Source organism: Psammomys obesus, unplaced genomic scaffold, assembly GCF_907164565.1.
Source record: "Psammomys obesus unplaced genomic scaffold, mPsaObe1.curated_primary_1811, whole genome shotgun sequence".
Taxonomy (NCBI): Eukaryota; Metazoa; Chordata; class Mammalia; order Rodentia; family Muridae; genus Psammomys; species Psammomys obesus.
Window position 1 is genome coordinate 17,396,885 of NW_026596109.1, and position 27,138 is coordinate 17,424,022.

The window sequence follows — 27,138 nt, forward strand, 5'->3', positions numbered from 1 at the left end:
GGGCTCTCACTAGCCAGATGGCCTAGCCTAATTGGTGGGAACCAGGTCAGCGAGAGAATCTGTCCCGTAAATGGAGTGAAGGGCTCCTGAGGGATTAAACATAAAGCTGTCTTCTGGCCTCCACACTCAAACACCACTGAACTCACGCTCAAAATCATGCACATGTATGAATACATACATACATACATACATATATATGCCAACTATAGAACTAGGAATTAGAAATATCTGCAGTAGTGAACATGTTTATAGGAGGATTTTGTTTCTTAGAATTCAGAATCATTAAGGATTGCCTGTATACAATGCTGACAAGTATGGTATGCTTCTTAGTTGGTTCAAAGAGGTCGGAACTCAACTATACCTCGATTTCAGCCTAAAGTATAGCAGCTAATCTACAGTAGTAAATGCTTTACCTTGAGTTAATTGTGCATTTTGTGCTGTGCTATTTTTATGGGAACTCATGTCCAACCTGCTAGGTGAAAATGACTATGTCATCTTTTTAAGCTGTCAAGGGTACCTTGCAGGATGGTGGGTGAGAATTAATTAATGAGAATGTTTTTCAGATGTCAGGATCCTACTTATCATCAGCGTTTATTAAATGAACAAAATGTTTCCTTGGAGGCCTATTGATCAGTGTTATCAGCTTAAAACCTGTCAGTCACCCTAGCTGTGAATTGCCTGAAGAAAATTCAATTATAATGTAGTTGACTAAATTAAAATAGTTCATGCATAAGGACGGAATGAATTACACCTATCAGAATTCATTTGTAGTATTAAGTCAGATATACTTTGGGGGATTTGGTCTTTGCTGTTGATATAAAATTCAAAGTAGCAGGCCCTTTTATTCCTTGTGTAGGAGATATACAGTTGACTTAGATATTATTTGGCTGGATTTGATTTTAGCCAGATAAAAGAACCTTCCTGGCTCAGTGCCTATCCTGTTACTTAGGTAAATTTACTGTAGGTCAGAATTTGTAAAAAGCATACACACTCAGAAGATTAAGAACAAAATCAATTATCACTTGTAAAAAACATTGCTGGAAAGATGAAGGGTTTTTTGCTCTTGTTTTTTGTTGTTGTTCTTTTTTTTTGGTTTTTGTTTGCTTGTTTTTGTTTTTAGAGACAGGGTTTCTCTGTGCAGCCTTGGCTTGGCTGTCCTGGACTCACTCTGTAGACCAGAGTGTCCTTGAACTCACAGAGATCTGCCTGCCTCCTCCTTCCCAAGTGTTGTGATTACAGGTATGTACCAGCATGCCTGGCTTGGATGAACTTTATACTCCATTTTAAGCTTGAAGATTTAGAAAATGACTAGAAATAATTGCAATCAGATTAAACTTGTCAAAAATGTTTGGTAGGGACAAATAAACACTTGCTTATGGAAGCAAACTCAGCTGAATTCTATGTGGTAGTGCCATGCCTTCTCATGAACATAAAACAACTGAAGTGACATTGGCTCACTATGTGATCAAGTGTAGGCCATTTAATATTCAAGGTGCAAACAAAAGACTCAGCCTTTGGCTTAAGGGATCTTAGAATGTCATACAGTTTATCCTGGGGTGGGGGGAATGGTGATAAAGTATGTTAAAGTAGGGAAGGATTTATGAAGGTGTTATTTATAATGTGAGGTGAGCCCAAATAACAGAACAATAGTGAAAGGTGGTGATGGATAGCAAGTGGTAAGAGTACAATGAAGAGTGAAAGGAGAGGAGGCAGGAAGATCAGAGGTGATTGCCATGCGGCAGAAACAAGGGATGGGGAAGAAAACCCCTAGAGAAGCAGCTAGGAAGAACATGACACTGTGAATATTAAAGGGACCCTTATCATGCTTGGCTGAGGATATGGTACCCTTTTAAATGGAAGAGGTTAGTAATAAAACATTTAAGAAGCTTGATCAAGTATCTGTTCAGGTGGAGAGATGGGATATTGGAGACAGATGAATTAGGAAACAATTGTAATGGTGCAAACGAGGAAGCACAAAGATCTGAACCAGGAGAGTTGCTCTCCAAGCCATAAAGGGAAATGCCTCAGCACTAAGAAGGGAAGAGAGAGGGATTAGAGGTAGCAAGATGCTGGTTTTCTTTCCATCAACAGAAAGAGTGAGATCAGAAGCAAGGGTTGATTTTATCAATGAATGTCACAGATTTGCATGCGTACTTGTTATAGCCATAGTAGATCTTATCAGAGGCCTTCCCGGGAGTGTCTCCACATACCACCCACATGGCATTGGAAGAATGAATTCTTCTCCAAGGAGGAAGTAAGAGAATGTAGATGGCAGAATGCAGAGTCCAGCAGCTCATCTTGGGATGGGAGGTGGTAATGGTGCTACAGAAGTGTGCCTGTGGGCGAGAGAAGAGACGAAGGCAGGGAAGAGGAAGACAGTGATTCTTGCACCCTCTTCTCCGTGTGGCCACACTGCATGTGGGACAGGCATTGTGCCCATGGAGAACTTCCAGACCACTGATATGTAAATGTGGAAATCATTAATTCTTCTGTACTTTTCATCTGTTTCTTTGGTGTCAATGGCATTCTACCTTCAGTTGGTTCTCCCAGCACTTGCAGACTGTGGGCAAATGCCTAGGTTTCTGCTTGCTGTTTCTCCTTGACTCCATGATTACTCTGTACTTTGCTTGCTTGGCTAACATTTTTATCTTCCTAGATCCATTTAATGCCTATTTCCTAAGGACTAGAGACCTATCCGTTAACAAAATTCCTGCTTCTGTGGGCTGAAAACAATGGTACCATTTTGTCCTCCTTGTGAAATGGATCTCTAAAACACAAAAGTGATGATGTCAGTCATCTCAGTTTTACTGTGTTCATTTGAACTCAAAGTTATTTCTTTGTTGTCAACAGACATCAAATTTTCAATTACTCATCTTGGAGGTCATTATGACAGCCGAATTATCTTTATTAAACATAGGAAGTCCTTGTTTTATATAAATGGGATTGTAAACCCACTAAATGTTATCATATTGAATTGATGGATTTATTGGAAATATAGTTTGGCAAACAAACTAGCATTTAGGGTAGGAACATAGAAGAAGAATATGAAGGAAGGAAACTAGATGTCAAAGTGCAAGAAGGCAGATAGATATTAGACAGTACCTATGTGAAAATCAATGTATGGCTTTTTGTCTGTGTAGTGTGATACCAAAAAGATGGAGAAGAATGGCCAGGGCAACAGATGGGAGATGCACAGTGCTATTCTAACTGCCATGGGGACTTATGTTCCATAGATTTTCTTCTCTCTCTCTCTCTCTTTGGAGCCTGCTTTTCCGAAGGATTTCAGCTGGAATTACAGTTAGCTTTGGGGTAAATGAGAAAGCTAGAGTTTAGGAGACAAGCACCAGAAGCTTCCCTTTGTCCAGCGTCCTTTTCAGGAAGATGCTTATTAGTCTGTATAATGTGAGAAGTTGCATTTGAAATAAAACTTTAGTGAAAATAATTTAGTCAAGATTTGTGTGGCATCGCTGTGCCTTTAATAGCTTGCTTTCAGATTGAATGAGTATAAATTAGCTATAGCCTTATTGCTTGGAGAGCAGAAACATAGTGGTTTGTGGACAACTAATTGTGTTAGACTTGAAGCAAGTTTTAACAACATTCCTCATATGCACTCTGCCTACATACTGAAGCTCTCAATTGCCCAGCCCAGGCATTCTCTGATTCCTTTTCTTTAATACCTTTTGGTATCCAGCATCCAGATGGACAACTACAAAGAGCTAATGAAGCCCACATTCCATCTGCTCATCCATTTGTCCACTAAGGATTCAGTGAACATTTACCACACAACATGTAACAGTGCTTGGAGTGGTTCTAAATTAGAGGTTTACTTTCATCTGGTGGTAAAAGTCACACTTGTCAAGAGTCTAGTTGTTACGGATTTTGGTAGGTCAGTTGGGAGCCTTTTATAGCTGTGCAATTACTTGTCATATTAGCCTGATTCTTCTACTTAAGACTCCATTGAAGTATGGCTAATAAGAATAGGCTATGCAGAAAATACTATTTTCAAAATTCATGCTCTTTTGATGTGAATATGAATATATCAGATGTTCTGGGAGCTGACTGCATACAGAATAATGAAATTTGCTCATAAGTACTCATTGCACTCTGTTTTATAAGTAATTGCTTCTTTTTTCCTGTCTAACACAAATTAGCCTTTTCCCAGATTTTCTTGGCTCTAGAGTGTTTTGTTTGTTTGGTTCGTTTTTCGTTTTTTGTTTTTCCTACATGAGAGTTTCTGGACTGGGGATTTAGACACTACTGGATAAACTGGTGTGACTCAAGAGCCTATAGGTAATTGAGAGTTGTCTTCACCTCACTGGGAGATAGTCATTTCCTATGGTGACCATCAATAAACCATCTACACATTGTTCGGATTTCATTAAATCCTCTGTGGTATCCAATTGCAAGTGGCAATCATGTTTGTGAGAGATCACAGCAGGTCAGAACTCATGTTCAAAGTAAAGTTGAGGCCAAACACGGGTTTCTTCCATTTCTAAATGTGTCATAATAGAGCCATCCTTGGTGTAAAGAATATCCACATAAAACCAACATAACAGCTAACAAATAGAAAATTCAAGTACTTAATTACTTGTGTCTACCAGGATGGAGTTTTTCAACTCCTAATACTAGTTACTTAGGCAAAGAATAGCTACAATTTTCAATTCTATTGCTTATAAAATAAGACATGCGTCAAAGAACATTCTTTTTTTTTAATCAAGACCACTTAAAGCCTTGATTAACAAAGAGACCAATAGGGACAAAATGAATACTTAGTTCAGAAAAGCACTAGAGCTACTTCTAGTAGCATAAAGCAAGTGCAAGTACTTAATTACAATGTGCAGACTTTGACCTTTCTTGAGCACCAGGGCATCAAGTAGAAATACAATGCAATCCCCCAAAACAAAATTCCTCCTCCTCAGCCTAGAGCCCTTAGTATTTCAAAAGCCTCAGTGCTTCCAGAAAGGGCACACCATAGGGTTCTTTGCTTGGCAGTTCTCACATGGTTAAGGAGAGCTAGTTAGCACTGTTTCTGTAACACCTCGGTGACTGTGAGGAGACAAGTAGATAATTTACCTTTTTTGGCCTTTGCTTCTTTTGGGGGAAACACAGAACAGTACCCTAAGGTTTAGATGAGTTTTCTGTTCTGCTGCCCTGTTCTGCTGGCCTAATGAGGTGGGTGGAAGTAGCTGATGTGCTTGTTGTTGGTAGAGATCCAATATCACACTCCAAAGCTCCTAGTGCCCTCCCAAGTGTGTACTGCAGTTCTAGTACTGGTCCTCTAAGTAGGCAAGGTGAGTGTGCCTATAGGTAAGCATGTAAATTTGTTTTTAGAGTAATGCCTGTGTCCATAGGAGGTCTGTCCTCCTATGTGGACAGTTGAGCCACTGTCTATGCAGTTAGACAATGTGGTCTCTGGGGCGGTGAGCTGAATTATTTTCTCTTTATAGTGTGTCAACAGAAAAAGTTATGTGGGACCCCTCTCTAGTTTTCTTCACTTATTTCTTTTCATTTCAAGTTATCAATTTCCATAGTGGACTGCCTGGATCTCCAGTCCTTGGACCTATTCCTTTGCCTTTCCTTATCACTACTGACTCCTCAGTTGACTTTGAGAAGTATCATAGTATCCATCCAATCTTTAAGTCATCTCTAATTTCTAAGCACAGGACCTCAGGAATCACTCTCAATTCTGCCACATATTAAATATGTCTCTTATATTCAAACCACCAGAAAAAAATTTTCTAACTCTACATTCAGAATATATACAGAACTCACATTTTTCCCATGCCTTCCTTACCATCTGGCTCAAGCCTCTCTTGTTTCTCTTCTGGACTGCATTTCCCTTCTAGCTTAGCTCCCTGCTTAGAACCTTGTTTTCCTGTCTCTTTCTCATGCAGCAAGCCTCTGTCTGTTCACAGCCCTCCTAACAGGCTCTTTACAGTGTTAAAAACAGGCACTCTGTGATCTGAGCCCTGCTTTCTATAGCTTTGCCTCTTGCTCTACCTTATTTATCCATCTCTGAGCCATTGCTTTATTTCTCTTTAGTCATACCAAAAGCTCTTCTTTCTTAGCACCATTGCATGTGCTGTTCCCTCAGTCTCCCCTTCAGGTGTCTGCATGATTGAGACCCTTATGTCCTTTGGGTCTCTCTCAAAGGGCCATGCATTAAGGGTTTGTTTCTACGCTTGACTTTGTAAAGTAACTCGCAGTTCTTCTATCCTTAGTCTCATCTCTGCCTTTTTTTTCTTTTCTCTAGTTTATCTTCCACATTGTGGATTAATATTCTAGTGTCTCAAATGTTGCTCATGGATGCATCTGACACTTTCAAATCTTAGGCAAGAAGTAGGAAGGGGGAAAGAAGAAAATAGGTGTTGGAAGGGGATGCACAAGCTATAGACAAAGAAAAAGAAAAATTTTGCATAATTTCCCCAAGAGTTGTAGTTGGTTTAGACAGCTTTTTGTTCTGATCGGAACCTGTTTCTTCTTTGTCTCTCAGGCACGAATGTTGTCCTATACATCCATGCCCCTAATGACATTCTTTCTACTAAAAAGATCCACGTGATTAGGTACTGGCATGGGGGATGCATCATCATGAATCCCAGCTGCCCAAACAATAGGCTGAAAGCCTCTAAACGTTGTAGAGGGTGGTAGAAAGTTTGCTCAGAAGAAATTTTGAGTCTCTGTCCAAAACACATTCCGAGGAAAACAAGATATTGGAGGATTCTATTTGTGAGTACGCATCTGTGCTTGAGTGCATGATGATAGGCTTATCTTTTACTTTTTAAATGCAGTATAGCGATAGAGTAATATGTAATTATGGACAATGAAATATGTTTATGGGCTTGGTCTGTGACATTTCCAACTGAGAAGCAGACACTGCTCTAAAATAGAACTGTGCTCACACGTCCTAAAAATAGTCATCAACTCCTCCTCCTCACCCCTTGGGCCCTACAGTCTTGCTAATTCTGTGATCTCAGCATCTCTAGCCAAGACAGTGGAGTGATTTTCAAGCCAGCATCCTAGGCCAATCTAACAATCAGTATTGATATTTTTAAATTTTGTTTTTATAACATATCTGAGCAAAGATTTGAAATATCTGTTGGCAGTGGGGGGTTTTAAAGTTCTCGTTGCCTGTTGGATGTAGTCCACACTTATAATTATCGTAATTTTATTTTTATTAGTGTAGACTTTGATTCTCCCTCCAAAATGTATTTGGTATATTTAATATAGTGTGTAGAGTCCTGAGTTCATTTGAAATTGGGCTAGTTGGGCATGTCTATGCTGCTTGTCATACCAGCCCTGAGCACTAACAGGTAGTGCTCGCCACCTGTTTAGAGCAGAAAACTGGGTGGACTGCAGAAGAGAGTGAGATTTAGCATAATTATTTTGAAATTCCTTTAAAACTGTACTTATGATCAATTTTAAACTGGTCATATATCCTTTAGGATTTAGAAACATCTGTAATAGTTTCTTGAACACAGGCTAAATGTGTAGCAATGTTACAAACGGATGACGTTTGGGATGATGTGTAGTACTTAAAAAATCAACAATGTTTTTTTTTTTTTTCTAGTACATTCTACTGAGAAACCAGTAAAGTAATTTAGAACTTCCTTCTAACAAGATTTATTCAACTTTTTTTTTCATTTTCTTTTGAAAATTATCAGTAGTTTGAAAAAAAAATCCTCAACTTTCATTAGTAAAATTCTTTGCATATTTTTATGAGTGATGTACAATTAGGAAAACTTTATTAATAAAATTCATTTTACCATCATTTTGTAAGATTTGGGAGTGTTTTACATTGACTAATTTCTGGATCTGAGCTTTTATTTCAAGGCCGTCTTTCTGCACACCAGTCCTTCTTTTTGATGGTCATTGAAAGCCACATTTATTTCAAAGTCTTTTTGTCTTGAAAAGGTGACAACAGGGGGAGGGGTCATCAAGTAGTGGGCAACACAAGCAGTTCCAGGAGCCTTCCTTTATCCAGACCTGTAGAATAACTTTCCTCCTTAAAAATCATGTAAGCATACTTCAAAGTTCCATAACTGTACTCTTAAGCACTTTTCAGATGGGGCCCCAAATCCGTGAACAACTGTCATAGCACTCTGCAAGGATGTATGTACATAGGAAGACAAGCTGAAGCAGAAGGAAGGCATCTTGTGGTGATGGTAACAGATCATGGTTGTTTAGAGTGTGTAAAAATGTAAATCAGCGAGAACATATTCAGAGGGCTTCTCCCAGGCTCTCACAAGAGGCTCCTGTGAGGCCTGAGGTTATGTTTCATTATCTGCACAATAAATTGCCTTTGCTAATAGACATTGATGATTCGAGTCCATCATTACGAGTGCTCTCCAGAGGCAATGTGACACTTCTCCAGCAACGCTGGTCCTCAAGATCACTTGAGCATCATAATTGAAGCACGTCCTTTGAAATTTCTGGATATAATTTATGCTGTTTTACTCTTCCCACTGGTACCATCCTCCTCTTCAATCAAATGCTCCCTTTTAGGTTGAGAGTATGTTAATTAAGCTGGTTCTGGCACAAAATGGAGTTAATACCAATCCATCCCCTTGGATTGTCTCAAATAATCCATTCTCATGAATAGCCCTATTTTGTTTTCCATATGTATGAGCTTTGCTAGTTACTTTTATTTTATACTTTACTGGAGTGTGCAAATCTGTCAGCAAGCTCACTGATAATCCTATCTGTGGAATGTTTCCTCATAGTAGTGGCATTGTCAGGCTGAGTGTCTGATTCATTTTGAGGAGAAGCAGACAGCCAAGCTGTAGAAATTCCTGAGATTTTAGAGGGAGATTATATACATGTGCTTTTGTCAGTCTGGATCAAATGTTTTCACTTTTACACTAATTACTCACACAATCCAAAAAGGTGTGATGACTTAGTGAATGGAAGTTGGTAAAGTTTTCTAAATTATGAAAAAATTAGTATCATTTTTGTAAGTGTCTTAAAAATGGATCAGTTTTCTGTCCCTATTAGTTTACTAAATATCTTTGAATGCTGAATTTTAAAGATGAGTCCTAAAATGTAGTCACAGAGAATATTGCTCCAACTCATAGTTTCAAAGAAAACGTGAGCATAAAACACTAAAGAAAAGCTTTTCATGGAATAGTATCCTAGCAGTTTTGTTTAAACACCAGGGGTAAAAAAAAAAATAGCATTGCTTAGGGGCATCTAAATTAAATCACTACTGTGTACCTCCTGAGCAACATTTTAATTTATAGTAAGAGTTGTTTATTCTAGAGGGACAGTTTTGTATTATTTTTATAGGTTCAAATATATATATATTGTTAATTTTGTGTATAGTAGCTATTGCAATGTCTCAAAGATTGTTTTGTCCCATATAATTGAAATCTGATGTGCTTTGAACACCCAGAAGTCAGATAAGACTACAGAATTTGGTGCTGAAGAAATGGCTCAGTGGTTATGAGCAAACACTGCTCTTCTAGGTGATCCAAGCTTCGTCCCCAGTACTCATGTCAGGATGCTCACAACCACTGTATTTCCAGCTCCAAGAGATCCAGTGCTGCTGGCTTCTATGACCACTTGCACATGTATCTCCCACACATATAACTAAAATAAATCTTTAAAAATCTATTTAATTTGGGAATGGAAAACTCTAGTAAATCAGTCAGGGCTTTCTCACATATTCTTTGCAGCACATCATAGAAGAAGTGGGGAAGAACCTTGAACTCATTGGCACAGGAGATAATGTCCTAAACAGAACACCAACAGCACAGGCTCTAAGAGCAACAATCAATAAATGGGACCTCATGAAACTGAAAAGCTTCTGTAAAGCAAAGGACACTGTCGTCAGAACAAAACGACAGCCTACAGATTGGGAAAGGATCTTCACCAACCCTATCTCTGACAGAGGGCTAATATCCAGAATATATATAAAACTCAAGAAGTCAACAAACCAAGTAATCCAATTAAAAAAAAATTGAGTACAGAGCTAAACAGAGAATTCTCAATAGAGAAATATCAACTACCAGAGAAACACTTAAAGAAATACTCAATATCCTTAGCTATCAGGGAAATGCAAATCAAAACAACCCTGAGATTTCACCTTACACCCATCAGAATGGCTGAAAAACAAAACAAAACAAAACAAAACACAAAACAAAACAAAAAAAAAACCCTCCTCCATTGCTGGTGGAAATGTAAACTTGTGCTTTGGAAATCAATCTGGCGCTTTCTCAGAAAATTAGGAATAGTGCTACCTCAAGATCCAGCTATACCACTCCTAGGCATATAACCAAAAGATGTGCAAGTACAAAACAAGGACATTTGCCCAACCATGTTCGTAGCAGCTTTATTCGTAATAGCCAGAAACTGGAAACAGCCCAGAAGTCCCTCAACTGAGGAATGGATGCAGAAATCATGGTACATTTACACAATGGAATATTACTCGGCAATTAAAAACAAGGAAATCATGAAATTTGCAGACAAATGGTGGGAACCAGAAAAGATCATGCTGAGTGAGCTATCCCAGAAGCAGAAAGACACACATGGTATATTCTCACTTATAAGTGGATATTAGACATATAATCTAGAATAACCATACTAAAATCTGTACACCTAAGGAAGCTAAGTAAGAAGGAGGATCCTGAGTAAGATGATCAATCCTCACTCAGAAAGGCAAATGGGATGGACATCAGAAGAAGGAGAAAACAGGGAACAGGAAAGAAGCCTACCACAGAGGGCCTCTGAAAGACTCTACCATACAGGGTATTAGAGCAGATGCTGAGACTTATAGCCAAACTTTGGGCAGAGTGCAGGGAATCTTATGCAAGAAGGGGAAGATAGAAAGACCTGGAGGGGACAGGCGCTCTACAAGGAGAGCAACAGAACCAAAAAATTTGGACACAGGTTTGTTTTTTTTTTTTTTTTTTCCCTGAGACTGATACTCCAAACAAGAACCATGCATGGAGATAACCTAGAACCCCTGCTCAGATGTAGCCCTGGGCAGCTCAGTCTCCAAGTAGGTACCCTAGTAAAGGGAACAGGGACTGTCTCTGATGTGAACTCAGTGCTGGCTCTTTGATCACCTACCCTGATGAAGGAACAGCCTTACCAGGCCACAGAGGAAGACAATCAGCCAGTCCTGATGAGACCAGATAGACTAGGGTCAGATGGAAGGGAACGAGGACCTCACCTATCAATGCACTTGTAGAGGAGCATGGAGGAGAAAAAGGAGAAGAGGTGGGATTGGGAGGGGATGAGGGAGGGGGCTACAGCTGGGATACAAAGTGACTAAACTGTAATTAATAAAAAAATTTAATAAAAGAATATTTAACTTTTATATTTGAATCAGCATTATATGAACTTAGAACAGGATGGAATGACAAACGAAATGAAAAAGAGATTTTTATATATGTATATAAAATAATCATCAAAAAAAGAAAAGAAAATTTATAAAGTAATCATTCTAATAAGTAAATAAAAGCAATGGAATGGAAAGAAGATATAACACTTAGGAAAGCAAAGAGACAATGTTCATATCTGATAGGAAATCTAGAAAGAGACCAGGACTAGGGAATAGAAAATTAATGTAGAAGTAATTTAAAAATTCTCATAACTAGAGATTTTTTTTAAAAAAAAATATGCCCAGAAACTTAGTATATGATCAGAAATGTATAAGAGAAATGATTGTAGAATTCCATAATACAGAGGAAAAGAAATATGTAAAAGGAAATTGTCACTGATCTATAATGACAACACTGGATTTCAAAAAACATAGGAATAGCACCTTTACAATGAGGAGCTCTGATACTCAGCGTAATATTCTATTCCCCAGAGAAGAGCATCCAGGTGTGCAGCAGAATTACCATACTTTGGAAATATATTAAAAATCTGCCTTTCACATAACCTTTCTCGGAAGGCTGCTGGCGGGGTGCTCAGCAAAAGGGGTGGGCAAAAGGAGAAGATGGGTCCTGGAAAGTAAACTCAGTTACCACAGCGGAGAAAGAAAGATGAAGTCCTAGGGTGAGAGCTGTGTAGCGAAGCTGAGGGCGGAGGAAGAGCCCCGTGAGGGATCCAGGAAGCAAACAGAGTTGATGGACTATCTGAGGTTGTCTCACTGGGGGCAGTAATGCAAGTCTGGTGGCAAATATTAAAAGGTGGTAAGTTAAACAATTGTAATGATAAACCTTGGTCATTGTCACTAAAGAAAGCCCAAAGTTGGATCAGAAAGGAACCATGACCTCATACGTAAGATTAAAGCTATATTTGTGGGTTGGGGGAAGTAAAAGTCAATTTGTACATCTAAAATACAATCCTGTCTATCAGTGGCCTTGATGAAATTATACGAGTCCTTGCAGTTATTCTGTGAAAGCTTTGTACTTTTATCTTATTTGTCCATCTGTTTTGATCTACCGCAGTCATTATCATCTTATGTTTGGAATATAGTGTTCTGTCTAAACTGTGTATTGGGCCTCTACAACACATGTGTATGTGTGTGTGTGTGTGCCTGTGTATATGGTTCTGTGTGTATGTGTGTTTCTGTGTGTATCTGTGTATATATGTGCGTGTGCGTGTGTGTGTGTCTGTATTTGTCTGTGTTATTGAGACTGGCTAGCAGGAAGGTTCTTCTTCTCCAGTCAGATAAAGAATTAAAAGACAGGAACAATGGCACAGTGGAAAGTGAAGTTGTTTATTAGCAAGTATTACAGAGTTCTTGAGTAGCAAAGCCCCCCCCCCCCCAAACTGGAAAGACCACCAACTGTAAGGGTTTGGGGCTTTTATTTGGGTTTAGGGAGTCTATCAAAGTCAAGCTTTGAAGGATCTTGGGGGGAGGGGAAACTGAGGCAGGTTGATGCAGTGTCAGCAATTTGGAGGTCAGGCTGGTGACTGACATTTCTCTCTCATTTGGGGTAAGTCAGTGACTGACGTTTGTTTCTTGTGCTCTGTACCTATATTCAAAAACCTTTTAAATTTGGAGACTGTAAGAGATGGCCAGTATGTTGATTAAAGACTGGGTAGAGTGGAGGGAGACAGGTTTTCCTCTCTGCTGCTCAGCACAGGCTCTTCTGCCTCTGACAGGAAAACTTAAACCCTTCCCTCCCCTTTTTGGATCAGGGCTGTGAGAAATATGTAAATGAGGCCCTTTGATCTGGGGCCTCCTTTGGAAATCTCCATAGGTTAAAGCATGCCTGCTTATTTGAGGAGGTCATGGTGGAGGCCTGAGTCTGTTAACTTATTTGTGAATCTACAGGGGAATAAGAACTCAGAGGGAGATATAAAATAGACCATTCATATGCACCAACATTCAAGAGAGAAAATGGATGAAGTGAATGGACCCAACAAACTTCATTTTCCTGGTTTCACCTCTTATACCCTGAGCCAAAGCTCTCGATGTCAGAGAAAGAATTATCTCAGAGTCAAAGGGATTTATCACAGAGACAGACAAAACTCTTACAATAGTGATTACATGTTTCGGTACTAAGCTGAACATTTCTTTATCTAGTTTTGTATTCCAAGATACAAAGTAAATTTAGAATGATAATATTTATGACATAAGCAAACAAAGCATACAGAATTACAGTGAAACAGTCTGTATTTTTGACATTAAGGTTTGTACTTAATTTAGACATTTCTTGGTAGCCCCATTTTATTCTAGGTACAAGTTAAAACCAACTTACCTATATTTATGGAGTGTACCAGGATTCATGGTGTCATCTCTAGAGTGAAATCTTATCCAAAGTCACAAATCTGCCTCAAGCCTGTCTCCTAGTGAGGCATCTGGAGGTCCACAAAAATATTTATTGCAGCTATGAACTTTCTATCCACTATTTAACTTCTAAAATTGTTTGAATCAAATCAGAAATTCCATAATCAGGAATTAATTCCCCTGAACAGCAGTGCATCGTCATAAAGATCCCATAAAAGTGGGTAAATATCAAAAAAGTGAGGTTTCACAGAATGCCAGATTTTTGAGAGATATGACAGCAAAGAAAGAAGGGTGTCAGAGACTGGAAGCAATTTTGGGATGCATCATGGTAAAGACCTTGTAAAATACCACATTACCTTCCAAAAGGCCCACATGCCTGCTGAACTTCCCGATTCAGTGGCTCTTGGCCGGTGTCCTGCTCAGGTCCCCTCTTCTTCCCTTTCTCTGTTGATATAAAGGGGTCTGTGAACTCCTTCTATGTCAGAGATTAGGTTTTTGTCTCTTACCAGCAGGAGTAAGAGTGGGAGTCCTAACCTTCTCTGCTCTGTAGTGTGAAAGTTACAAAAAGATGCATTGCACGAAAGGGATCGAAACTCACTCCTGGGGACAGAAAGTAGAAAGAAATGGAAATGTGCTGCTTATTTCTGGGGCAGAAATCAATAAAAAAAACCCAAATCTTCAAACTGTTATGTTCTCCCTTCTTCCATCCTCGAGGCCCTTAGACGCTGGAAACACAAGCCACCAAGCCTTGCTTGCTGAATCAGTGACTACATTGAGATTCGTTACAGGAGAATAAATAAGTGGTTCATTGATAGCAGTGTGGGTAGTTCAAATGATGCAGTGTCACTGAGAAGCCTACTCCTGTGTGGGTGACTCATGTAGTTGCATCTTCAGAGCTTCCTGCTTTGGCTGAGGTGGCTTTCTCATCTCCATCCTCAGAAATGACACGCTGTTTATACAATCTTAGGACCTTCATGTATCTTGAAACTTTCATAGCTTTCTGAACTTTGTTTCTTAGTTTTCCGAGTCTCCTTCCTTCCTCCAGTGGAGGCTGTTTCAGTTTAGGTGAAATAGCTACCCAATAATAAAGAAGGAGGACAGAGATACATCAGAGCTCACATATTATTTGGGCCAAATTTCTAACCCTGTTCCAGTTTGATTTTCTGTTCTAGTTGTAAACATTTTCACCAAAATGCAACTTGGTGGAGAAATTAGTTCATTTTCTTTAGCAATTTCAGGCCACAATCTATTATTGAGGGAGATCAGGGCCAGAACTGAAGGCCAGGAACCTGGAACCAAGAAAGAACATAGCTTACTGGCTCACTCACTGCTTCATTTTCAGCTGGCTTTCTCAGGCCCACCTCCCTTGGGATGATATTTCTCTCAGTAGGCTGGGCCCCTCGTATGAATCATCGGTCAAGACAAATTCTCACATACACGGCCAAAGGCTATATGATTGAAGCAAATTTTCAGCTGAAGCTCCCTCTTTTCAGGTGAATCTAAGAAGTGTCACGTTAAAACTACTCAAGGCAGTGTCCATGTGTCCAGTTTAAATTTGATTTACAAAAGAAGGATTTACACTCAAAGAGTTTAATTGATGGCCTTGTGAGAATTACGTGCGGTATGAAATGAGAGTATCCTCCTCCTCATTTTCCTGTTAGGTAAAACTGAGAAACTCATTAATCTTTTGTTTTTCTTCTCACTAGAGTTTTTAGGTGTAAAGGTGGAATTATTCTGAGGATTAAATCACGATTGATTAACAATGTCATAGGCCTAGAAACACGGTTTCTCTTTGACATAAGTGCTTCTGTATGTCTGCTCTGGTTGTGGGTGCGCTAGCTCCCAGGAATGACTGCCAAAGGCGCCCTGGGCACTTTCTGAGTCTTGGAAAGTGTATTTTTACTTGATAGTGGATGCGTACCTGCAGACCACTGATCCCTTAGTCAAGTTTCACCTGTCTCAGAAATGAACTCTGCTCATAGATTTAGTCCAATCTAATGGCACCAGCTCTTAGAATGACTAGTACAGCCCTCAAGTGCAGAGGGCCCAACCTTCAGAGCCTGGGAGCAGGCAAGTTCTAAGTTTCTAGCATTCTCTAGGGTGACCCAGTCCTTCCTTTTGACACATTTTATTTTAAAATTCCCTTTTAGTTTTTGGAAAGTTTTCCTGTCTTCCTTGTTAAAACCATAGAGCAGTACAAAGTGTGATTCCCTACATGTTTAATTAGAGCCTTACATTATTTTTTTCCCTTTGATGCAGGTTCTTGCTACATATCTCAGGTTCCTTTCAAACTCAGAATTTTCCTGCTTCAGCCTCATAGGTTAAGATCACAAATGTATGCCATATTGTTGAAATTTCATGGGTGAAACTTCATGCCAGGTCTAAAAAAAAAAAAAAAAATCACTAACAAGTGTGTCTTGGTTCATTGGTTCATACGATCTTTTCATCCTCCCTTCCATGTTGTATTCCATGACGTACGTTGTGGTTATCTAAACAAGACATGTTTCGAATGATCACACTAGTTGACATGCCAATATGGATGGGAAAATTTTCAGGAAGCCACAACCCTAGATGAAGAGTTATGGGCAATCATTGACTGAGAGGGAGATTTATTTTTCTCCAGTGACAAGAGTGGTCTGTCCTAAATATATGTACACTTAATAGACTCAGTTAGCTGTATGTGATTGATTTGTGTATAGATATATGTATTTGTATTTGTGTGTTATGTATACACACATATATGTATACATGTAGTTATAATTATTAGAAGTAGGAAAGAAGGTAAGTATTTTTGAAAATCCTTCATGGTCCCTCAATTTAACAACATCATTGAGCCACTTAGAATAGATGAACTGACTCTTTTCCTCATGAAAATTCTTTAGGAGCAAAATCCCCAGTGCTGTTTCTTTTCTTCCTCCTCCTCATTATTAACTCACTCCTGTCTACTTTTCCTGTTGACTGTACAAAGAGACCCAGATTTTTACATGGATTTTTACAGCCCAAAAAAAAAAAAAGATTGTAAAAGATTATCTAACTATTGTCCCCACTTGACATGGGCGATATGAATATGAAAAACTCATGACTTGTTAAAAGCCATGGGGCAGTGCCAAAAGTTTGACTTACTAAATAAACACCGATCCATATATTACATTTGAAAAGTTTCTGGATGACAAGTATGTCTTCATTTATTCTTTGGCTGTGATTTGCTCAGCAGGCTCTGGGAACTAGGCACTCTGTTTAGTATTGGAAATGGCAGCATGACTAATCCTTTGACTCGATGTCTCCTTGGGAGATGCTTCTAAATTTTGTCTTAGTTCATGCCATAGCATGGTGCTAGTTTCTAAGGGGCAAAGAATGATTGTTGGTATGAGTTTAAGTAGGTAAATTGCAGTAGATCAACAGGTATTGGGGAAGTGCCATGATTAAGTAGACAACAGCTTGCCTGGAAAGTGATGGGAGAGGTTTTGAGGATCTAGGGAGGTTGCCCTGAATGAGACAATGTAATCACATGAAAACATGCAGGTTTCCAGTGAGGGAGCCAGGAGTTCATACCTATGAAGTTACCAGGAATCTTAAAAATGGTTGTAGGTAGAGACTGGGATTTAGTGTACTTTTGGAAGTCTTAAAGGGGAAGCATCATGGAGACTGGCTCTCAGGGAGCTAGGTTTGTTGGCAGCATCAGGAAAGAGTAGTCCAAACAAGAGCTACTGAATGTGCTAGCATAGGCCCAGGCAGATCGTAAACACAGAAGTCTGTGAAGGTAAATGTAAGAGTAGAGAGCGATAGTTCTAATTCTTGTAGTGCGGGATAGCTTATGAAGTGAGGGTGAGAGGGTCAGTAGGCAGCTCGACAGTCCAGTGTGGGGAAGGTCCGAGCCCCAGTACTAGCTGGAGAGGTTGGAAAGTCTACAACTGTGTTCTTAATGTCTTCCTATGCTGCAGAAATACTTAGATGCTTAGATCCTTAGACCTTGGGGTTTCATTGCTGTGAAAAGACATCATGACCATTGTTAGTTCATAGATCTTGATGTAGTAGCCCACTCCCAGGTTGCTTAGGTACCTGTGATGTCATCATTGGTTGACGCCCACAGGGCCCAGTGATATAAGGACCTCTGCCTCTTACCTCTCTCTGTTCCTCTCTTGCTCTCTCTCCCTTCTCTGTTGGGGCAGCCCTCCCCCACCATGTCTCTCTCTCTCCCTCTCTCTCTCTACTCCATCTCCATCCAGTAAATATCTTTCATACCAGATCTGTCGTATGCATGGCGTACTTTAAAATAAATCCCAACAACCATGGCAACTCTCATAAAGGAAAGCATTTAATTGGGGCTGGCTTACAATTCAGAGGGTTTTGTTTTGTTTTGAATAAAGTTTTATTTTTCCAAATGTACAGTTGATTGAACCTGCTCATGCATCTCCACCAGCAGCAGGGGCATCTCTACCCTTTGTTTCTGGTGTAAATTGCCTGGGCTCTGTGCTTTGAAACCAGCTTGGTAAGTCCTTTACTAAGTAATTCCTGAAGGGCTGCCCTGGCCAAGGAACCAGGCATCTTCAGTCTCTCAGAGACCGCAGCTGGAGCAGTGAGCTCATAGCTGGGAACTTCCTTACAGAGTTTGTCAACCAGGACTAGGTTGTTGAGCTTGTCCTGAACTTTACCTTTGGACCACTTCTTTTTGGCTTTGCCACCAGACTTAGTTACTGTGTCTTTGTCTTTTTTGGCCAACTTTCTGGCATCCTTCTTCTTCTTGTCATCCTTGGGTGGCATGGTGAAGTTCAGAGAGTAGCGATGACCATGGTAGCTTCACTATGATGTCCCAGTTCAGAGGTTTAGTCCATTATTATCATGGTGGGAAGCACAGATGCATTCAGGCAAACAAATGCTGGAGAAGGAGCCAAGAGTTCTACATATAGATTTGCAGGCAGCCAGGAGAGAGAGAGAGAGAGAGAGAGAGAGAGAGAGAGAGAGAGACTGGGTCTGGCTTTGGCTTTTGAAACCTTAAAGCCCACCCTTAGTGAACATTTCCTCCAGCAAGACCACACCTACTCCAGTAAGGCCACACCTCAATAGTGCCGCTCCCTTTGAACCACTGTAATCCTCCATGTTAGTCTGCACATCTTTTTGGTCTTATCCCTCCACTTTGAGAAGTTAAACAAGAGAACAAGCTCATCATGACATGCTATGCTGAATTGCTCTTGATTGTGTTTTGGGTACAATGCAGGGCTTTCTGGGTACTGTAAAGTGCCTTTAGTGTGGTCAGTCTGGATACCACATGATGGCACCTGGCTTGGCTCTCCTTAGCCTGTTCTTCTCAGTGTGCTTGACCCTTGGAGGAGCTTGGCACAGGAGCTGCATGGTCCATATTTTTATTTTTATTTCTTTTACATTCTTTCTCCTCCAGTGTATGTGTTGAGGACAAGGAGGGAGACTGGGGAAAAGCAAAAAACACCTCCATGACTAGGAAAACTGCTAGCCTTGTTGATGTGGCTCAGCAAAGCGTGTTGACCTGAGCCCAGGGCCCAACGGACAAGCCCTTTCTTACCCCTGAGATGATACAGCTCAGTTGGATCCTGTACCTTTGTCTGGCCTTAGGTTTCTCATCCTTCAGGAGAATAGTATGGATCTTACTTAAACATCTCAGATTTGGCTAACAAAAAGTGCTTCATAGCTTTGGGGAGTGACTTCTTATTCAAAAGAGGGTGATGCTTAAATATCAAAGGTGTTTGCCAACAGTGGTGGCAATTAAGGGTTAGTAGCTGACAGAATCCCTTGTTTCTGTGTTTAGTTTAGATAGTATCACAGAAAAAAAAATGAGATGTGGGAAGGAGGCGATGGTGCTAGCAAGTACATCTCACTGAGAAGTTATTTCTGGCACATTCTCTCTCCCCTCTCAAAAACATTTGCTGAGAGTTACATTAATGAATTATATTAGGTATCTAGTTTTACTTCAGATTTCCCTTTCATGTTAGGAATTAATATTCATAGGTTACTGAAATCATCACAAATCTTAGTTTCTTTGTAAAGATAAACTTTAAATAGAATAAAATGCATATGCTAAGTGTTTATAGCTGTTAAGCTTTTTGGACACACTGTCCTGCTCTCCTTGGCTGTAGTAGTTTTGTCTTGATCGCTATTTTCCTTCTCAGTTCAGCCATACAAGTTTTCCTGTGTGCATTACTTGCATTCCGGGTGCTTTCTTTGACACTTTATTTGGCTTTTGGTTGAGTTTCAGTTAGATTACCTAGTACATTTCATTGTAATGTCCTTGCTCATGTTGTGAATGATGCTCTAACTTTATGTAACTTCTTTCTCTTTGTCCTAGTTACTTTCCCTTCTCATTGTAACATTTATTTCATTTTAATCTGAGCCAATGTTTACATTAATAAAATATGTTAGCTGTAACACTTTATCTTTTTAAATCATTGCTCTAAAAAAATCACAGCATAATATAAATTGTCATTTCTTAGAATTTTTATTATAAACTTTATGAATGCTATTACAATATGCTTTATGAATGCCATTATTTATTTATTTATTTATTTATTTATTTATTTATTTATTTATTTATTTATGGTTCAGGCCTGAAATTCTCAATCCTTCTGCCTTAGCCTCCTGAATGACACATGCTATATGCCATCATGCTGCTGAGAATTTTCAAATTACATTTATTTCCCCAGCTTTTTGTGTGTTGTGTCATATATTTTACTTCTGTATGCATCTTAGACTCAAGAGTGCAACATTAATCTCTTGATACAAAGTCAGTTTTCTTACTGAAATCAAGAAGAAAAGGGAAGGTTAGTGTCTCCAGTGTTCCTCCTTCTCCTTTGAAATTGGTATGATTTTCTACAGCTTGAAGAAATATCTCTTTCTCTCTCTCCATCCTATAGAAGGTCTATTAGTGGTGAGGTAATACACAGACACAGATGTACACACACAGGCACATGGGCATGCACTCCCCCCCGCCCCCACTGCATGGCATACAGAGAAAAAGACCCTTTATAAAGCAAAGTGGGGAAGTCAGGTCCCTTCTTGAGGTCTGGAGGTCTTCAGGGTCTTTTAAGGGTCTTATACCCCAGTTTAAGGTGAGTTTGAACCAAAACAGGGAGGCTGGTAGAGCCACAAGTTTGGGTTGAACAAATTCTGGTTTGGCCTTGAACTTCTTTGATGGTTCCACAGGCAGCAGGTCCTACTGACAGGGAAAAACAAAAACAAAACAGAACAAAAAACTAAACCAAACCAAACCAAACCAAAACGTTAGGCTTTTGTCTCAGATCAGGAGGGTGAGGAAGAAGGCAACCATTTTGGAAATGCACCATTCTTATTGTCTAGTCTTGGCTCTCTCCCTTACTATCTGCCTGTCAGAGACTCTATCCAACTGCTAGTCCCTCATTCTTTCCTCACATCCGGCAGTTTCTCTTTTGTGTGTAGATAAAGGAGACAAGCCTGAGATTCCGTATTCATGCGAAGCCTTTGTTTACCCCCCGAGGGAGGACGTAGGAGCAGGGTGAGGAGTGTTGGGTTGAGGGTCCTCAGTCACTCCAGGGGCAAAGATGACATTTCTGCCCATAATTGCTTCGAGGGGGACGTCCACTGTAGTCCAGATGGCTGCTCCTCTAAAGTTCCTTCCGTTTATTTTTCTGGCTGCTTTTATGGTTTTTCTTGTATCATTGGTTTTTCAATAGTTTGACAGTATTAGGTTATTTCTGATTTTCTTTGCATTTGTGGTTCACTGAGCTTTTTAGATCTGTGGATATTTTTCACCAAACTAAAAAAAAAAATAAAAAGAAAAAGAAAAAGAAAATCAGCCATTATTCTTTACAATATTTTCTTGATTCGTTCTTTTCTTTCCATTTTTACCTAAAAGCTGCACACCTTAGGCCAATTGGCATTATTGAAATTATCTTCACTGAAACTCTTTTATGCTTAGAAAGTATTTCATCAGTATTATTTAAATTCAATAATTAAAATAAATAGTCCTCAAGTTCAGGGTCTCTATTCTATTGTCTCTACTTCACTATTAGCCTGCCTTGTCCATTTTTAAAGTTTAAATATATCGCTTTTCAGTTCTATAATTGGTTTGGTAAGAGTTCTCCATCTATGTACTCATATGTCCATATTTCCTCTGGGCCTCTGAACATATTTATAATATCGTTTTAAAAAGTTCATTGCTAATTTCTATATCTGGGTCATCTCTTGGTCACTTTTCACTGACTGCTTATTTTTCTCTATCATGTCATGTTGTCCTGCTTCTTTATATGATTTATAATTTTTTTAAGGTGGCTGGAGAGACAGCTGTGGGTGCTGGGACCCAAACTCTTATATTTATGGTTATGAGCCTAGCTTTTAATAGCTGAGCCATCTCTCCAGACCATGATTTATAATTTTTATTGAAAATTCAGTATCAAAGGTAATTCCCCATATGGAATCTGGAGTATAGTGTCTTCCTCAAAAGGAAATTGAATTTGCTTCCAGTGCTGAGTTAAATGTCTTTCAGTCCTCTTGATCCCATCAAATATACTTTTATTTTATTTTAGGATGGTTCTCTCCGAGGCTCGTTTTTGGTCTTAGGGCCTGGTCTTAACCTTAGAAGTGACTTCCAAGATGTGGCCTCTTTGATAGTCTTAGTGTATGACTCAGGCCTCCACTGAGGACGCTCCAGCAGAGCACAGGTACTTCGCAGTCCCTCAGCAGGCTATGGCACCCGATGGCTTTGTTTATCTCTAGTAGATGCATTTAGGCATCTACTTTCTGATTGTCTGTCCTGCCAGCCTCACTCTACCTGTGCAGCCCAGTCTTAAGTCAAGGATCAAGGACCCGTAGAAGACCATGAAAGACCTCCAACGATACCCAGTCCTCTGGGGCACTGTCTCACTCCCAGACCTTACCCCAAGGAGTCCATTGGCTTTAGCAGGGGTAAGCGCCAAGGTCAAGCTTCTCAACTCTGGTCTTGGCAATGCAAGCTCTCCTTCCATGTGGAGAGTCTAGAGAATGTCCAAGGCTGGAAACTCAAGTCTACACTGGCTGTGTTTCTGGTCTCCTACTCTGTAATGGGTTGCTGTTTTGACCTACTCTGTGGAGTGCATGTGAGAGTTGTATGGCTGAGGTTCTCTTGTCCACATACTTTTGCTGCCACATCTGTATCAGGCTCAGCTTTTCAATATGTCACACAACTCTTGTTTCTTGGTCCTAGCACTGCTCTTTCTCCTTCATTTTTTCATCTTCACCCTTTCTTAATTCTTTCTCTTTTCAAAGTTTGCCTGATTGCAAGAAACGGGACACGGTAGCAGACAACACACAGAGTACTGTGCACATAAATGAGAACTACTTTTGGGAGTGTGAAAAGATTTTTCCAATTTGGAGTCTGACTTTAGGTCTCAAGTTCTCCTCCTGTCATCTTTGGGGCTGCCTTCTTCCCCACACAGCTGTCACTGGGTAGGCTAATGCATGGTAGACATTCTCTAGGCAGGCTTGTGATCTCCCTTCTTTCTGCTCTTCCCGGAGGCTGTCTATAAAGAGCCTGGTGTCAGGCTCAGGCCTGAAACGCACAGTTGACAGCTCACTTTCCACTGCTGAGTAGAGCAACAGTGTGCCAGGATCATTCATTACAGAGAGAGGGGTCAACTGAAGGGAGGGAAGTCTTCAGATTAGTTATTTGTGGCATGGTTTTCATGATAGAGCAGGCTGTGTAATCTCAGCTTACTTAAAATTCCTTTTTTTCCCAGTGTTTCTTACTTTGAAGCATCAAGATAATCACCTGCATATGTATTACTTAAAGCTGAAAACTAGAGATGAATCATAAGGAAAAACTGCCATTTTTAAAGATCTTCTAATGTATAAGCCAGTTCAATTTTTTTGATAAATAAATTATGAAGTTATTATGAATTGCATTAAAATTAGTTATATCTCCTTGCATATTTTAGCTTTAGAGAGTGTGTTTAATTATGTACTTTTGATGTATCATACATCATTATGTTTATCTTTAACTTGGCATGAAACTTCCCAGAGCCAACTTTCAACCACACCAATGAAGAATAGCATTTCATCTCCCTGCCCCTATTTCTGCTTTCCCAACCATCCCTAAACCGTTAAAATCAAACCAGTGTGGTTTTTGCTGTTGTTGTTTGTTTCTCTTTTCTTTTTGTTTTTTTTATGTGATCCTGGTTGGACCTAAATGGTAAATTTAAATATCAAAATGTCACATTTAGCACCAACTCCTAGTAATGTATGGCTCAGTGTCTATGCTTATGGTTGAAAGGGCTTGTGGGTACCTCATGCAATAAGAAAGTGCTAATTATATCCACTTGGAATATGGAAAGCCTCATACACATAATGCACAATTGTGCCCACATTCACTGACCCTTCTGTTGCTGTGTAAGTATCTCGATAGTATTAACAGCTGTGACTTAATAGCCCAGAGAGATTCATGATCTAGGTCAGAGTTCAACCTCCATGTAGATCTGTCTAAACTGTAATTAACATGTCAATTGAGAGAGTATGTATTCAAACAGTAGGCAAAAGAACCTATGAGTTGTTGTTATTATTATTATTATTATTGTGCTCAATTCAGTCTTAGTTCTTCATCTTATTTTGGCATGGGATTTTTTTTTATAAATTTATTCATTCTCCCCATATTTATGAATCACTTCTTAGTAATTACTCTCATAGAAACTGCAAATATGACTGGAAAGTAAATTGTTGAGTAAGTAGATCATCCAACAGAGTGTAAGTGTTTTGATATAGTTGTGTGATGTAATCAGTCCTCCTGGCTAGCACGGAGGGCAATGGATGTGAGGCATCGGAACCAAGTTGTAAAAGATGAGTGTAGCTCAGCTCTGCAGAGAGGCCTGATCTGAGTGGTGAAAAGATTGACGTTAGAGCGTGTTGTCCTCGGGTAAAGAAAGATAGATGTTCTAGGACTGATGTTATTCAGAGTCCAGAGCAGTCCTGGTGTAGGTGGCAGTGATAGATGAGAGAGAGGACAAGACAAGTACACCTGAGCCAGTTCTTGGAAAGCTTCCTCAGTTGTCACCTGCAATCTCTGATGTTCTTCTGTTTATTATATGATTTTACAGAGTAGTCTTTAGTTCTGAGGGCTAAATTGTCAAGAATTTAATTAGCTTAAATTAATGTTTTTATTATAAGTCAGTTTAACTCATTAAGACTTTTGAGTTGTAAAAGAACAGGCTGAGAGCAAAGCATGCTCTCTTTGTCAAATCCTTGTAATATTATGCTCACAGGGACAGTTCAAGAGCCTTCCTCTGTGACCAGGCTATGGACTAAGTTTTATTTCAGAGAGTATAAGTGGTGGTTTTCCTGGCTCTGGGCTCCAGACTCTCTCTTTCTGCTTTTATGTGGTTGTGAAGCATTCTCTAGCCTTCTGCTTTGCTTTGTGACACTCTGGCCACACCTGTTCCCAATTTCCTGCTTTTGTTCTTGAGTCGGTGCTGACATCCCATGTGTAGGGGGTTCTCCCTGTCTGTAATCTTTTGCTGGAGTCCGTAGATTGAAGCCATCACTTCTGTCATTCTAGATTCTTTGATTGTTTGAAATACATAGTCTATATAGGTTGACTACTTTTGTCTCCTATGGAACCCTCCTTTCTTTCACTGTATTTTATCAACTCTGGTTTGGGTGAGAGGCTCTTATGAAGATCCCTCATCTTGGGCAACAAAAAGAGGGAAGAACAGGCTCCTTCGTGTGTTTCTATGCCTGTTAAACATGCCCAGCCCAGCCCCTTCACTGTGGCCAATACAGTCAAGTCATCTTTGTCTTTGTCTGTGGTGAAATTTTGCTGTTGCATTGTTTCAGAATTATTCAGCTTTGGTTAAATTTACAGTTAGTAATAGCACATATGTGATTTTTTTCAACCTTCCAGAAGAAAGACAGATGGAAATAACATAAATAACTCTAAAATCTTGGAATAGTTGATTTACAGAAAAGTGACTTTTATATTTCTCTGTGTTTCAAATGTAGGATGGTACCATTATGCCTTCAACCCAGAGAATGTCACTGAAGGAAATTTATATTTGGCAATTTGTGTGTGTCTGTGTGATTATTTCTTTAGTATATTGTGAAAAATATTGACTTTGATTGTTATTTATAAAACAATGATTCTGTTATTAAATATCCAGAATCTTGGGTTAAACAGTTCATGTGGCTTCCTCACTCCAATTCTTTTGGAGCTTTTAAAATTCATCGTGAACTTCCAAGGAAAGAAAATGAAAATAATGTGTACTCTTTCCTAAATCCATCTGACCACTCAGCTCCTTCAGGGTGCAATTCTCCAAGCTGATAGTATGAGTTGTGTGATAACCACCATGAACACAATTGAACTGATTGGGAAAGTTTTATCTTAAAATTTAAATAGATTACTTTTTGATTTAGAGACAAATATTGAGGAAAATAGACCATTGAAAGAAAACTTTGTATTATTCTTTTTGAAACTTGATGACTGATGGCAGAAACTGAATAGACTGATCCAGCACTTTACAGGTTCTTATTTATTGACATTCTAAAAGTCATGTACTGAGCAGGCTTGTGTGCTGCACACTGGGGATCAATCTATGAGCAGACAACGTTGATTATGAGACTATGAAAACATCTAGTAGTGAATTCTGTGACATGACAGCAGCTGCAGAGAAAATCAGGAGTGGGAGCCACTATGGCAGGGGTTAAAGAAGTCCTCTGGAGTAGTTAGTGCTCAAGCTGAGAGGTAAGAAAGATGGACATGCCAGTCCCTTGAAATGTGAAGAAGGGAACTTCATAGCAGAAAGTCTCTAGAGTGAGAAAGACTATTCAGAGCCAACGTGGTGGAAGCTTTGCAAGTTAAGGAGAACAACGAGTGGAATGAGATCATGAATACAGATAATATGTATCAAACCCTGGAAGATAGGTTACATTTTTAGCTTTTATTTACAGAAAAATGGGAACCCAATAAAGGGACCTAGAAAACAGCAAGATAATTTGAATCTCTATAAGTTGATTTCCAAGTTAGAACGTTTCTGAGGAATAGGTGAGAGGAGGGTTCGTCTGGGAGAGGCGGAGGGATGAGGCTACAACTATGATATAAGGTAAATAAAAAGCAAATATATTAAAAACAAACAAACAAAGTTATGTTTACTTCCCCCTAGAGAAAATTTTAAGAAGGAGGTGGAAGTGGATAGGTCAGATGTATCTTGGTGTAGGCCTGTGTGAGAGCTCAAGATAATAGCTTATACTAGTGTGAGTTTTATGGGTACAGAGGGAAGAGATTATGCAAATTCGAGTCCCAACTCTCAGTAAAACAGACACAATAAATTAAAGCATTTATTGCAGCAAAATTACACTTTGAATGGCAATATATTTGTGGCTTGACAGAGTATGGATACATTCTGCTTACTTTTCTTGGATCTAGCAAATGTGGCCTGTGGCCTTGTAAGGAACCTGTGTCCTAGGATAGCTGAGAATGTGGCTCAAAACAG

General features: G+C 39.5%; 2 protein-coding genes across 8 annotated transcripts in view; one reads left to right on the forward strand and one right to left on the reverse strand.

Annotated features, from left to right (window-relative positions):
* Ccdc85a (coiled-coil domain containing 85A) overlaps window positions 1–27,138 on the forward strand; it is a 211,538-nt gene that overhangs the window by 78,269 nt on the left and 106,131 nt on the right. The gene's annotated exons all lie outside the window — the stretch shown is intronic.
* LOC129692453 (40S ribosomal protein S25-like) lies at window positions 18,119–18,445 on the reverse strand. The gene has a single exon (XM_055628835.1). The coding sequence runs from the start codon at window positions 18,443–18,445 to the stop codon at window positions 18,119–18,121; it is 327 nt and encodes a 108-aa protein (XP_055484810.1).

Bases quoted from the DNA above. Each gene is read 5' to 3' on its own strand.
- LOC129692453 (XM_055628835.1), bottom strand. From the start codon at position 18,445: ATGCCACCCAAGGATGACAAGAAGAAGAAGGATGCCAGAAAGTTGGCC.